Raw genomic sequence first — 13870 nt, 5'->3', positions numbered from 1 at the left:
ATCTAAATCATTTTGACTCTTAATTATTGTTATTTTTTTATGTTTGCATACTTTATGTTTACAATCTAAAGCTGTTTATTCTTAGTACATAACCAGTATGTTGAATTGGTTGAATACCCTCCGTTATCATAATTTTGATGTCAGACACTCAGGACCACCAACAGAATTGATAAAAGAAAAGGTATGTTTGACTGGTATTTATTCTTTGTTTGTGTATTATTAAGATATAAGTTGTTTATAGAGAAAGACTCTCTCAGAACCAAGTTCTGTCAGTATGTTTGGCTGAGACATCAAGTGAAATGAATGATTTCATAACTCACAACTGTAGTACATGCAATGATTTGTAAGCACTAGTTAAAAAAACTACTACTGAAAAGTTTTATTTTGTGTGCTGTCCAGATTCAAATCTTACTGAATTGACTTATCCTTTTTCATTCCTCATTAACAGACTTTCTTTTGCCCTTTTATGATCTCACCTATTGAAGGTTCTAAACTTATAGTCCATTAATCTGTAAATTCTGATCAAGAAAGAGCTAACACAATAGTTTTTTTTTTCTTTTTTTCCCCCCAAAACTCCAATAAGCAGGTTGGTAGATACAGTCTTACACTAGGCATTGAAATTCGTTTACTGCCTGAAGATATTCGCAAACATCTACAGTGGATTTCAAATCCACAGCCTGTTGGCTGAAGAATAAAAATGCTATGCTCTGTTATATAGTGAAACCTGTGGAGTATTCTAAACTCGACATTCACACATAAACCACCCTGATTAAATTTTTAATAAGTAAATATTTCATCCTAAGTATCTTAGGACATCATCAGTATAGTTATTACAAACAATACTAGGAATAACATACACTTAGAGCACATGCTTACAATGAAATCCCACTATGCGTGCAGTAGCATGTTATAGAATTAAATTAACATATATCTGATAAAAATTGGATATAATTAGAAATAAATTCAATTAAAATAACATAACATAAATTTATTTAATACAATTGAGGATGACAATTTCCCAGACTTTAGGGTGTAAGAACTTATTACGGTTTAAATTGGGTCTGTGACATAAAGCTCCAGCACTTTCTTTATATAAATGCTCATGTTTATATAAGGATCTATGTAGAAGTTTGGTGTTTTTCCATTGGATCCTATGGTTTGGGTTTTCAACTCCATGTTGTGCATGGCCAGATTTGTTTGCAGTTTGATAAGATGGATATGGTCTTGATGTTCAGGGATGTGTTTACTAATAGATCTTCCTGTCTGTTCATAGTAAGACATCTTACAGGAACTTGGAACGTCATAACGACAAGGTAGCATCAAAGGTGAGAGTTTGTCTTTAGGAGAAGGTAGCAAATTGTAGATCTGGTTGATTGGTTTGTAGATAGCAGCAGAGATGCCTTTAACATATGGTATGGGAGTCCTACGGGCTTGTTCTTGTCTTGGTTGATGCATAGATTGATGGTTTTTTTTTTTGTTTTTGGATTGTATCCATTTAGTATGGCTATATTTTTGATGATTTCCAATTCTTGATTTAAAGATTTTTTGGAGGAACAAAATCTGTGTGCTCTGGATACTAATGATTTTATGACGCCATATTTTTGAGGTGGATGCTGAGCCGCTGAATTGTGAATGTAATGACCAAAAAATTAGTTTACGATAGAAGTGGAGATGGAACCATCCTGTTTTCGTTGGATGTAAATCAAGATAGGAGATACCTTGTGATGATTCTTTTTCTAGTGTGAATTTGATGCAAGGATGAAGATTGTTGATCATATCTAGAAATGAGTATAGTTCTTAATCAGAATGACTCCAGACTGCAAAGATGTCATCAATATCATAGCCAAATTTTTGGTTTAGGTCAAGCGTGAAAATTTTTTCTTCGAAGTGGTCCAGAAAAAGGTTGGCTAAGTTTGGTGATAAGGGAGAGCCCATTGCTGTTCCTTCCTCTTGCTTGTAAATTTTTTTTTTTCATCTGAAGTATCCAGATGTAATAAAATTTGAAAATTCCACAATATCGATGGTAATTTTTGAGTTAACAATTCTATTATCGACTGATGGGGAATATTAGTGAACAGGGAGACAATGTCGAAGCTAATTACCATATCTGTTTCTGACAGTTGAATGTCTTATTTTTGTGTGAAACCGTGGAATTTTTAATTGATAAGGCTATGTAGCCTATGAGAGGATGGAGAAGGTTAGACAAAAATCTTGATAATTTTTGAGAATAACTTGAGAATCCACAATATGCCTGAGTGGAACATTGTTTTTGTGTAGTTTAGGTAAACTATATATATTCTAAGAGGCCTAGTATGGTATGTTCTGAGTTTTTTAATGATTTCTTGAGCTGTCTTTTTGTAGGATCATAATCAAGTTGGGTGTATGTATTTCGATCTCGAAGTAATAAATTCATTTTCTGGTTGTATGATTTGGTATCTAAGACAATAGTGGCATTTCTCTTGTCGGCTGTGGTGATAACTATGTTTTTATTTCATTTTAAGGAGTTAAGAGCTTTCAGTTCTGATGGTGGGATATTCAAGTTCGAAGGTTTGCCATAATAAATTACTTTGGCTACTTCGAAACGAAGTCTTTTGGTTTCCATATTGGACAGATATTTTTTTCTACAGTTTGTCCCTGAAGATATTTTCAGGGACAAACTTTGTTTACTTACCCTTGGATAAAAGATTAAACGAAATTTATTAAAATCTAACCAAGTGAAAAATAAACTTTCAACATCTTTCTCTAAATCCAGAGTAATTCAATAATAAGGTGGTACACCTGTTGGCAACTCCTATAGGTAAATATGACCTCTCCTATTAGACTTGGTATCTCCACGTTTTGGGTCTGCCTCCCACTGACGAGACCTCAATAAAGGTTGAAACTAGTTTGGGTAGTGGTGCTTTGCATTATGGGAGATACTGAGTCAAGGAGTGATAAGAACTTGGTCCACCTTTACTCGGAGTTGCCTGCTGTTGCACTTCCTTACCTCAGTCCTGAAGATCATCATCATCATCATCAAATTCCTGCCATGTACCCTCAAGGGGTGTGCAGGATATGATAGTACTATATGAAAAAAATTGCATCATTACTAACTTCCTATCTACAATTTTCCTCCAAATCAATCTGTTACTTGTCACTACTCCAACATTATCAGATCTTATATTTCTATCGTCTGAGGCACTTTGTACCGTATTAATCCATCTATATCTTGGTCTTCCTCTGGGTCGTTTTCCTGCCAACCTGGCAGAGAACACTTGTTTTGCTAAAATTGTCAAGTTCTTTCCTAATATCCTCTTTTTTAATATGATATTGGTATTGATGCCATCTGTTCACGCCTATAATCTTTCTCAGGACTCTCATATCTACGGTTCTCTAGTCTTTGGTCTTATGTTTTATTTCTGACCCAGCTCTCAGATCCATAAGTTAAAACTGGTTTGAACACTGTCTTGTATACAGCTAATTTAGTGAGAATTAACTGTATACAAGTTAATATCCGACTAATTTCTCTCTTATTCCATATGTTATTCAATTGACTTCCCATCATACCAGCTCTACTGATTCTGTTGTCTATTTCTATATTTAATTTACCATCTTCACTAAAAATCGTGACTAAGTAACTGAAATGTTTTACTTGTTCCACAGGTTCTCCATTCATAACATAGTTGACATTTTCAATGATTCTGCCTATTTTCATTGTCTTTGTCTTTTTATTGCTGACCTTCATACCATATCTATTACAACAGTTATTCAATTTAGTCAGAGAATCTTGCAAACTTGTAGCGGATTTATTTAGAAGTATAACATCGTCTGCATAAAGCGAAGAGCTGACATTAACATCTCCAATTTTGATATCATGTTTAATACCACTTTCCTTCATAATGTGATCCTTATAGATAATGAATAACAGAGGGGATAATGTACATCCTTGTCTCACACCAGATTTAACATTAAACCATCTTCCTGTACTTCCTTCAATTCTAACTGCTGACTTACAACTCAAATAAAGACTAAGTATTGCTTGATATAAAGCCCAATTGACACCATATAACTGTAGCATATTGAATAGCTTCTCTCTTGGCACCTTGTCATATGACTTTTCCAAATCGACAAAACTTAAATACAGATATTTGTTATATTCCCTTGCTTTCTCAACTGTTTGTCGTAAAGTGAACATCTGATCCTGACAGCCTCTATTTGGTCTGAATTCAGCTTTTCTTCCACAATTCTTCTCAACCGTTTCTCAAGGATACTTGCATAGATCTTGCCAGGAACACTCATTAGGGAAATACCTCTGTAATTCTCACATTCAGTTTTATTTCCCTTTTTATATAGGGTGTCCCAAAATTCACACAAGAAGTAATTTTGATAGAAAACACAGGTTTTTAATTAAAAATTGTAATTTCTTATTGATTCATAAAGTATACAGTATAGGGTTATGCATGGAATAGCATATCAGGTAAATGGCCTCCATGGCTTTGCTGGCACATACGCACTCTTTTGTCGAAATTTTCCATGACAGTTTTGTATAAATGTGGCTGAATTTTGTTGATACAGCGCTCAATTTCCTCCTTCAAGGCATGGGTGGTCGTGGGCTTGTTGGCATAAACCTTAGACTTCAAAAAACCTCAAAGAAAAAAGTCCAATGGTGTTAAGTCACATGATCTGGGTGGCCAATTCTGATCAACAAAACGGGAAATTACACGGCCAGGAAATGACTCATGCAGTAATTGAATTGTTTCTCGGGCTGTATGGCATGTGGCACCGTCTTGTTGAAACCACATGTTGTCCACATCCATATCTTCCAATTTAGGCACAAAAATTGGATTATCATGTTGCAATAGCGAGCAACATTAACTGTTATTGCCTTACCAGCCGCATTTACTAAGAAGAATGCACCGATGATGCATCCAGCCCAAAAGCCACACCAAACAGTGACATGTTGTGGATGCATTTGTTTCTCAACAATCACTCGTGGATTTTCTGAACCCCAAATGCGACAATTTTTTCGATTAACGAAGCCATCAAGATGAAAATAAGACTCATTGCTGAAGATAATTTTGTTTGAAAAATAAGCATCCACTTGTTGTTGTTCCATAATCCATTCAACGAACTCTCTTTGCTGTATGTGGTTAGTAGGCTTCAGTTCTTGAGTCAATTGAACTTTGTAAGCATAAAGATGCAAATCTTTCGTGAGAATACGCTGTAGAGAGCTTCTCGAAATGCCCAATTCGAGACCACGATGCCGAATTGATCTTCCTGGACACTCAGCAACACTCTCACGAACTGCTTCGATGTTTTCTGTTGAACGACTTGTTGAAGGACAGCCAGAGTGTATAAGATCACTAATTGATCCAGTTTCCTTGAATTTTTTAATTAATCTTTTCACAGTTGATGAAGTTAAATCACTATTCCGACCATATTTTGTACGAAAATTGCAAACTGTAGCTGCCAAACCTTCATTATTTTTAAAATATTGCTCAACAATGAAAAAGCGTTGTTCTTTCGTGTAGCGCTCCATTTTTAATAACCCTGAACTGTCAGCTCTCATGCGGTCTTTTTTTTTCTCGTTGGCAACACTTTACCGCACAAATGGCGCTAAATTTAAATCTTGCGTGAATTTTGGGTCACCCTGTATATGGGTACTATGAGAGCTCTACTCCAATCATCGGGAATTCGTCCCTCTGTCCAGGCTTTCTGAACTATGCAGTGCAGCCACTGTAAGACTTTTATACCACCATACTTCAGCATTTCTGGTCGATTATCATCTACTCCTGCTGCCTTTCCACATTTCAAGCCTCTGATTGCTTTTTCTACTTCAAGTATGGATATGTATTCCTGACTGCATGCCTATTCAGTGTTTTTTATCACTGTGATGCCAGAGTACTTTGCCACCTTCTTGATATTTATTTTCTATATTCTTGCCAAAGTTCTCCCATCACTTTTGTTTAGCTAGTTTTACACAGTGTTTAACATTCTTGCATTTGTCTCTGTATTCTCTAAGAACACAAGCTGACTTATTTGCCAGGAACTTTTGATAGGCTTCCTTCTTTAACTTCCTATGTCCACCATGGAGTTCTGATTTTTCTATCCTTGTAGACAACTTCACCACATGCCTCTCTAGCTGAATCAATTAGGGCTTTCTTCACAGTTAGCCACTGAATCTCCAAGGTTTGATTATTGTTCTCAAACTCTTTCATTTTTTCTTCAATAATCTTTGCGTATTTTAGTCTACAGTTCACATCTGAGAGCTGCTCAACTTTTATTCGCTTTAAAACTTTCTTACATGTTATTCTTTTCAATATGAAATTCAATTTTATCCTGCTAAATAGTGATCACTTCCAGTTTCAAACCCGCTGTACACTCTTGTGTCCTGCACCAGGGAGAAAACATCACTATCAATAATAACATAGTCAATGAAACTTTTCTTATTCCTTGCCTCTTCCCTCCATGTGAATTTGTGCACATTTTTATGTTGGAACATGGTGTTAGTAATAACCAGTCCATGTCCTGAGCAGAAATCCAACAAATATTTACCATTATTATTAGCTTTGCTCTTTTCTCCAAATTTTCCCAAAATATTTTTGTATGTCTCACAATCATTTCCTACTCTGCTATTTAGATCCCCAACAAGGAATCAACTTTTCCTTTTTGATTGTGTCAGTTGCTTTTTTGTAAAGCATCAAAAAATTTCTTCACTTTTACCTTAGTAGAATCTTCTGTGGGACCATAGGCACAAATAAGTCTCCTTGTCCAGTTCCCCATTCTCATATTTACCCACATTATTCTACTTGAGACTCACTGCCATTCAAGAATATTAGCCTCTTATTTTGTGTTGAATACTATGGCTACTCTTTCTTTTCCTTGATTGTCATTGCCTGAATATAACATTTTGTATTTATTGCTCAGAAAGATCTCACAGTTTTTGTCTTTTTTGTTTCAGTCACCCCACCATGTCAATGACAATTGACAAGTCACCATGTCAATCTGGTACTTATCTAATTCCTCAGCTAGCTCCATTTCTTTGCCATTCAGGCTTCTTATGTTGATAGTACCGATCTTTAACTGTGGTGATGTTGAGTTGGGGTGTGTTTTCAGATTTTTTCCATTAGCTGACTTTTTGCTGTTTGCCCTGGTTCCCTGGCGAAAACAACGGGGGCCTTGTTTAACCAGGCGATGCCCCAGCCAGCATGAAATTTTGTCATGTTGTACCATCGTTTTTTATTTTGGTTTAACCAATAAGAATACAATTTGGTCGGGTAAATCCCAAATTGCCAGCCCATACTCATTCGTTCGTTCAATATCCAAGTAGATACCCAACAGGGTGTACCACGAGAAGGTGAGGATTGGACATTAGGTTAGAAGCCCTGGTCGGTTCTCAGCATTCCTTAAAAGGCTATTTGGAGGTCTCCTCTCAGTTATACAGCTTTGACCCTTAAGCACCCCAGCGCAAACTTTGTTTGCTTACACTTAGATAAAGGATTAAACTAAATTTATTATATTCTAACCAAGTGAAAAAGAAACTTTCAACATATGCTTTGATTCTGGCATTTTTTGAAATATTAGAAATTTTTGAAATTATATCCGATTTTATCAGATATATTTGAATTTAATTCTATAACATGCTACTACACACAGTGGAATTCTATTGTAGCATGTGCTCTAACTGTATGTTATTCCTAGTATTGTTTGTAATAACTATAGTGATGATGTCCTAAGATACTTAGAATGAAATATTTACTTATTAAAAATTTAATTCTTGTGGTTTATGTGTGAGTCTAGTTATGAATACTCGATAGGTTTCACTATTACATACTGTTCAATATTTTTGTATGTCTGACAATCATTTCCTACTTTGCTATTTAGATCCCCAAGAAGGACTAACCTTTCCTTTTTCATTGTGTCAGTTGCTTTCTCTAAAGCAAAAAATTTCTCCACTTTTGCCTTAGAAGCTTCTGTGGGACCATAGGAACAAATAGGTGACATTGTCCAGTTCCCATTCTGATATTTGCCGACATCATGCTACTTGATATTGCCTGCCATTCAAGAAGATTAGACTCATATTTAGTGTTGAATACCATAGCTCCTTCTTTTCCCTGATTGTCATTGCCTGCTCAGAAAGATCTCACTAGCTTTGTCTTTTTTGTTTCAATATGGTACTTATCCAATTACTCAGCTAGCTCCATTTCTTTACCATTCAGCCTAAAGAAATGGAGCTTGGCCATTCTGTCATGTTGTAACACCATTTTATTATTATGGTTTAAGCCAATAAGAATACAATATGGTCGGATAAATCCCAAATTGTCAGCCCATCCTCGTTCGTTCATTATCCAGGTAGATACCTAACAGGGTGCACCACAAGGAAGATTGGACATTAGGTCAGAAGTCCTAGTCGTTGCTCTGCATTCCTTTAAAGGCTGTGTGGAGGTCTCCTCTCAGTTATACGGCTTTGACCCTTAAGCACTCCTAGCTTACTTGCCTGAACAAAGTTTTTTTTTTTAATAAACACATCCAGGTGCCCTCTGAGACCTAGGTTATAGAGGGATTTTAATATGCCATATTTCCAGGCTGTGTCATAAGCTTTTTCCATGTCAAAGAAGATAAACCAGATGTTTTCTCATTTCAGGAAAGAATCTCTTATAATAGATGTTTTTTAATAATAATAATTTATTAAGAGAGAGAGACCTCCAAGGAGTTAGAGACTCATCAAGGGAGGCCACATACTACACACTGCTTGCACCCACAACATCCAATGGCAATCCATTTCAATCACGCACTACCCTCTGAGAAAAAAATCTAGCCCTCACACCCTTCTTGGCGGCCTTCATTCTCAGCTTCCAAGGATGCCCCCTCATTCTTTCCCCACCCTTGTAGGGAAAGAATGAGATTTCCATCAATTGAAATCTTGTATGATCCTTTCAGAAGTTTATAAGTCTCAATCATATCTCCCCTCTTTCTCCTGTTTACTAGTCTCTGCATTCTACAAATTCTCAATCTGTCTTCATAATCAGTATTCCACAATCTTGATATCATTTTTAACACTCCTTTGTACTCTCTCTCCAATATATCAGAATCACAACGGAAACCAAGAGACCAAACCTACGCACAATAGTCCAAGTGAAGTCTTATCAACGCCTTGTAAAGAGACAAAATAACATCCTTATCTTTACATGTGAACGTTCGTTTCAGCATTGCAGTTATCTTTTGAGTTGTATTTGCAATCTTTGCTACATGTTCCCTAAACTTCAACTTCCTATCTGTTAACACTCCAAGATCCCTAGCCTAATCCCACCAATATAATACGACATTTGATATCTAATCATGCCGAAGTGAATAACTTTACATTTACTCATATTGAACTGACACCCATTTTCCCATGCCCACAATTCTAGCCTATTCAAATCATTCTGCAAGTACTGCATATCAGCAGCATTCCTGATTACCCTACCTATCTTTGCATCATCAGCAAATAGCTGTATGTCACTTGTGAAATCTTTCCCAATATCATTAATGTACAGATTGAATAACAGTGGACCAAGTACTGATCCTTGTGGTACACCACTTGTTACCTTAAACCTTGCAGACTCACATCTCCCGTATACCACTTTTTGATATCTGTCAGTCAGTCATCCTCTTATCCATGCTAATATTGTATAAATCAAACCTATTTTCTCCAATTTATGCAAGTCTACCATACTGTATTCTGTCAAAAGCCTTAGCAATATCAAAAGTATCATGGTGTATTCATTCCCCTTGTCTAGTTCAATGGAAACATTGTTATAGAATGTGAGCAAGTTGCTAAGTATGACCTTCCCTTAGTCAACCCATGTTGTTCATTGCAAAGTAGAGATTCACTGTCAACCCATTTCTGAATGCGAGCTCTAACCAATTTTTCCAAAATCTTCACCACCACTCCTGAGATACTAATTGGTTGATAGCTGGATACATCTGTCTTTGCACTACCCTTGTGCAATGGAATTACCATACATTCCTTCCATTCCTGCAGAATCTTCCCTGTTCTGAGACTCATTAAACAGCCTGGTCAAAGGAATGGCCAGTTCAGCTGAACACTCTTTTAGCACACGTGCTGATATTCCATCAGTCCCTATTGCTGAATTCTTATTCAATTTGTGTAATAGTTCTAAAACCTTGGCCTCACACACCTGCATTTCTTCATCTAGTGAAAGAGGTGACATGTGAGCTCAATGTTGCGTTCCCCAGGTTGATAGTGTTAAAAATATTTTTATATGTAGGTATTGTAAATTGTTTGATTTGTTGAACCTCTCTTATTGTACTTGTTAAGTGATTATACTTAATACTCAATATGTTTTCTCGAGCTTGTTTCTACCTTTGCTATCTCTATCGATTCTGATTAACTTCTAACTACTTTGTGGCCACTACTATAATTGCTCGCATGTGCAAACTCAGTAGACAAAGAAATTGCCTCAGGCTAGAGCCAAATTTCTTTCTTGCAATTCTGGAACTCTATATTAGAATTTGGAAAAATTTATTTGTTGAAGCTGCGCCATCCAAATTCTTAGACAAGAGAAGCTTCTTTGCCAGGGAGTTAATTCTCAGAATGATACACTTATCAATAATCAGGCAATTAACATTTCCAATTACAAAACCTTATGCCTAAATTTTTCCCTTACTGCAGTCGTAGCTATCCCCGACTATTGATTCGCTCAGGTTCTATTTTAGTGAGTGGTGCATTGCGATTTCAGATCAGGCAATTTGTTAGGTAAAAAAGTATCACTTTATTCATCACACTAATACAATACACAATTACTAAAGGTTACTTAATTAAGCTAAATCTCTCCTACAAGTTAAATGGGTTAACAGACATAACCTTAATATTCCTAATCTTTCTCAACATTAGATAATATCTGCAACTAATTTAAATTACTGACTCCTTCCTACAACATTTGACAATCCTATACAAGCATTTACCTTATTTAATTTCAAGATATACTAGGCTATGACATACATTAGTACATTAATTCTAAACTATACAATATCTCATTCTCAGACATGACACAATTTACAGATTGGTTAAATTCTAAAGTCCTGTTTCAATTCATGTAAGTCCAATCACTGAGCATATACATTATTGCTTTCTAACTCTTTCTAGTATACAAAGCAATTAAAAAGTTCCTACATTACCGAGTAACTAGATCTCTCTGGTCCTTTCTCTCGATCTTTCATAAAATTCACACAGCTTGTTACCTTCTCCGAAGTGGGTGAAGCTGCTCTGCCAGGATCAGTCCACGTGGTTCCGCATGTTGTTTCAGTCTGTGCTGACTTTTCTGCCGTACCGATGATTATGCTTGCACTGGATCGCTATCTGACCGCATAGCTACCACTGGACATCGTTCTTCTCGACCACGCTCACGTACTCCTCCTCCGGGAATGACTGGAACAGGAATCCAAGGGAGAAAAAGGCAAAAGCCCTGAGTTGGCGTTGCCAAGCTCTCTCTCTCTCTCTCTCTCTCTCTCTATATATATATATATATATATATATCGCTTCCTGAGCTGTTCTCCCTACTACGTCACCTTTTTCGGCTAACACCTAAATCTCTTGCACTCGGTACCATTCTCTCCTTGCTGAGTTCTCCATGGGGACTTCCCGCACGCAATTTAGTCTTTGAGTAAGTGACTGCCTTGGGTCACATTTATAAGCCGATTATCTCATTGTATATGTCGATCTAACTTTCTCATGCTAACATAATTTTCATTAAATTTCAACCCTTGTCGGTTTTACAAGGACACATAACAATATAATACATAGGAGCATAGGTGTCCAACAGCAGGCCCGTAATGTGATTTTGTGCGGCCCGCGGCAGGATAAAAACTATATTAAATTATATGTATTATCAATTTAGCTATTAGTTTCGACTGCAGATTTTCTGATCAATATACTAGTTGTATTCATTATTTCTGATGACGGAAACAATTTATATTCTCAACATGGAATCAAAGTTGCTTTAAAAAGATTACTCAATTTATAAAATCTACTGCTTCTCAGTGCTCCAGAGCATCATTGAAAGTCACTTGCTCTGCTCTGGTTACAGTGATCAGTTTCAGAAACTGTTTCACAGTTAAAAGTGTTATTGTTGCAGTTTGTGTCCCCTGGTCAGTTACTTCAGCCTTTGTGTGCTATGAGTAAGAAACGTAAGATCTGTGAAACAAACAGTTCATTTCAGGAGAAATGGAAAAATTAATTTCTGTTTATAAACAATAACAACAACAAAACATAGTGTCTTATGTGTTTGCAAGTATTGTCTGTGTGCAAGGAATATAACCTCAAACGCCACTACATACAGCACCATGCCGCTAAATACCAAGAATAATTTGGACAAGTAAGTACTAAAATTGTACATAATTTGAAGAGAAAGGTTAGTGCTCAGGAATCTATTTTTACTAAACCAACATCAATACAAAAAAAAAAAAAAAAGCTCACTCTGGCATCGTTTGTTGTATGTAAAACATACAACATGTATGTGTGTTAAAAAAAAAAACAAAAAAAAAAAAACAGAAATATGTAATTAAATTTAATTTAACAACTTATATTTAAATCAATCAAGTATTTTATATTATTCTTGCAATAGTAAAATGATTTAACAAATATAGTAATTCAATACATATAACTATTGCCTCGAAAAAATACAGAGTTTATTTTTATTTTAAGTTCTGTCTAAAAATGTGCGGCCCGTGATGCAACCACTCTAGGAGAATTTACAATTAAAAGACTATTCTGTTTTTTTCATTAAATTTCACTTATACCTATATACAAGTATTTTTTCAGAAATGTTGTTACCTGTTAAATCTGAATGAAATATTTTTACAATAAAATTAAACCTTTCATTCAAGATTTGACAATAGCTTTTAACAAAATGGGCACTCATTAATTGAACAACCTCTAATGCATCTGTAACCCTCACGTCATCTGGATTTAGAAGAGTTATTCTTTCATATTCATTTTTTCTTTTACTTGCAGCATATCGATAGAATTCTTGTGGATTGCCTTTAGCACGCAGAGCCAGTTTCTTTTCATACTCAGGCTTTGCTTTACGTACAACAGTTGTGACTATTCTAGCCTACTGCTTATAACATTCATAGCAGACGTCATCCTTATGCAAACAGTATTCACGGTATTCCTTCCACATCATCCTTTTCTTACAAATTTCTTGGTTATTACACCTTCATTTGACTCCTACTCTATTTATTCTTCGAACTCTCAGGACACATTCTAATATCGCATCATTTAAGTATTGTTTAAATGCTTCCCATGCACTGTCGATATTCTTTCTATCCAGCAATTGATCCCATTCCACTGAACTCAGTATACTCCTCAGTTGGTCATAATTTCCTGCTTTGTAGTTCAGCATGTAACCTTTTCTGAATGGAACATTCATAAACTTAGTCACTTTCCAAGTGAGTACTGCATGGTCACTGTCACCAACCAGAATCAGAATAGTTACATCTTTAACTGAAACACCCTCTGACACTATAATCAACTCTAACACTCTTTGACCTTGAGTTCCTTCTGTCACATGCTGCTTGAGGAAGTTGTCCTGCAACAGCTCAATAAATGCATTTTCATTCTTCTCATGAGATTCTACTGCTGCCCAATCAATATTTGGATGAATAGTCTTCCATTAATTACTTTTTTCATGCTCGTCTTTTCTATTTGGTAATGCATTTCTTCATCACTGGCAACCAATCCACCAGGTCTGTAACAACACTATGTAATTTTGTTAGATTCCACCTCACACTAGATGGTTTCAAACTCAGTGCCACATGAAATATTGTTAGTAGTAGTACTAAAATCATAGGATTCAACTCTAACTGGATTCAAGTCATCCGATATCAT

The 13870-nt window shown here is 35.8% G+C and overlaps 1 protein-coding gene across 3 annotated transcripts in view; it reads left to right on the top strand.

Annotated features, from left to right (window-relative positions):
* The window catches only part of LOC150110620 (pseudouridylate synthase 1 homolog), a 156677-nt gene that overhangs the window by 132086 nt on the left and 10721 nt on the right, over window positions 1–13870 (top strand). For all 3 annotated transcript variants that reach the window (XM_090395297.1, XM_090395278.1, XM_090395287.1), the window contains exon 11: window positions 97–181. In XM_090395297.1, coding sequence (XP_090251423.1) covers window positions 97–181 — 85 coding nt within the window. The remainder of the gene's footprint in view (window positions 1–96; window positions 182–13870) is intronic.

Source organism: Typopeltis vanoorti, chromosome 1 (assembly GCF_054136105.1).
Source record: "Typopeltis vanoorti isolate ZY-2024b chromosome 1, IOZ_Tvanoo_1.0, whole genome shotgun sequence".
NCBI classification, from domain to species: Eukaryota; Metazoa; Arthropoda; class Arachnida; order Uropygi; family Thelyphonidae; genus Typopeltis; species Typopeltis vanoorti.
The sequence above is the reverse complement of the archived record's forward strand: the minus strand, read 5'-3'. Positions and strand labels throughout refer to the sequence as shown.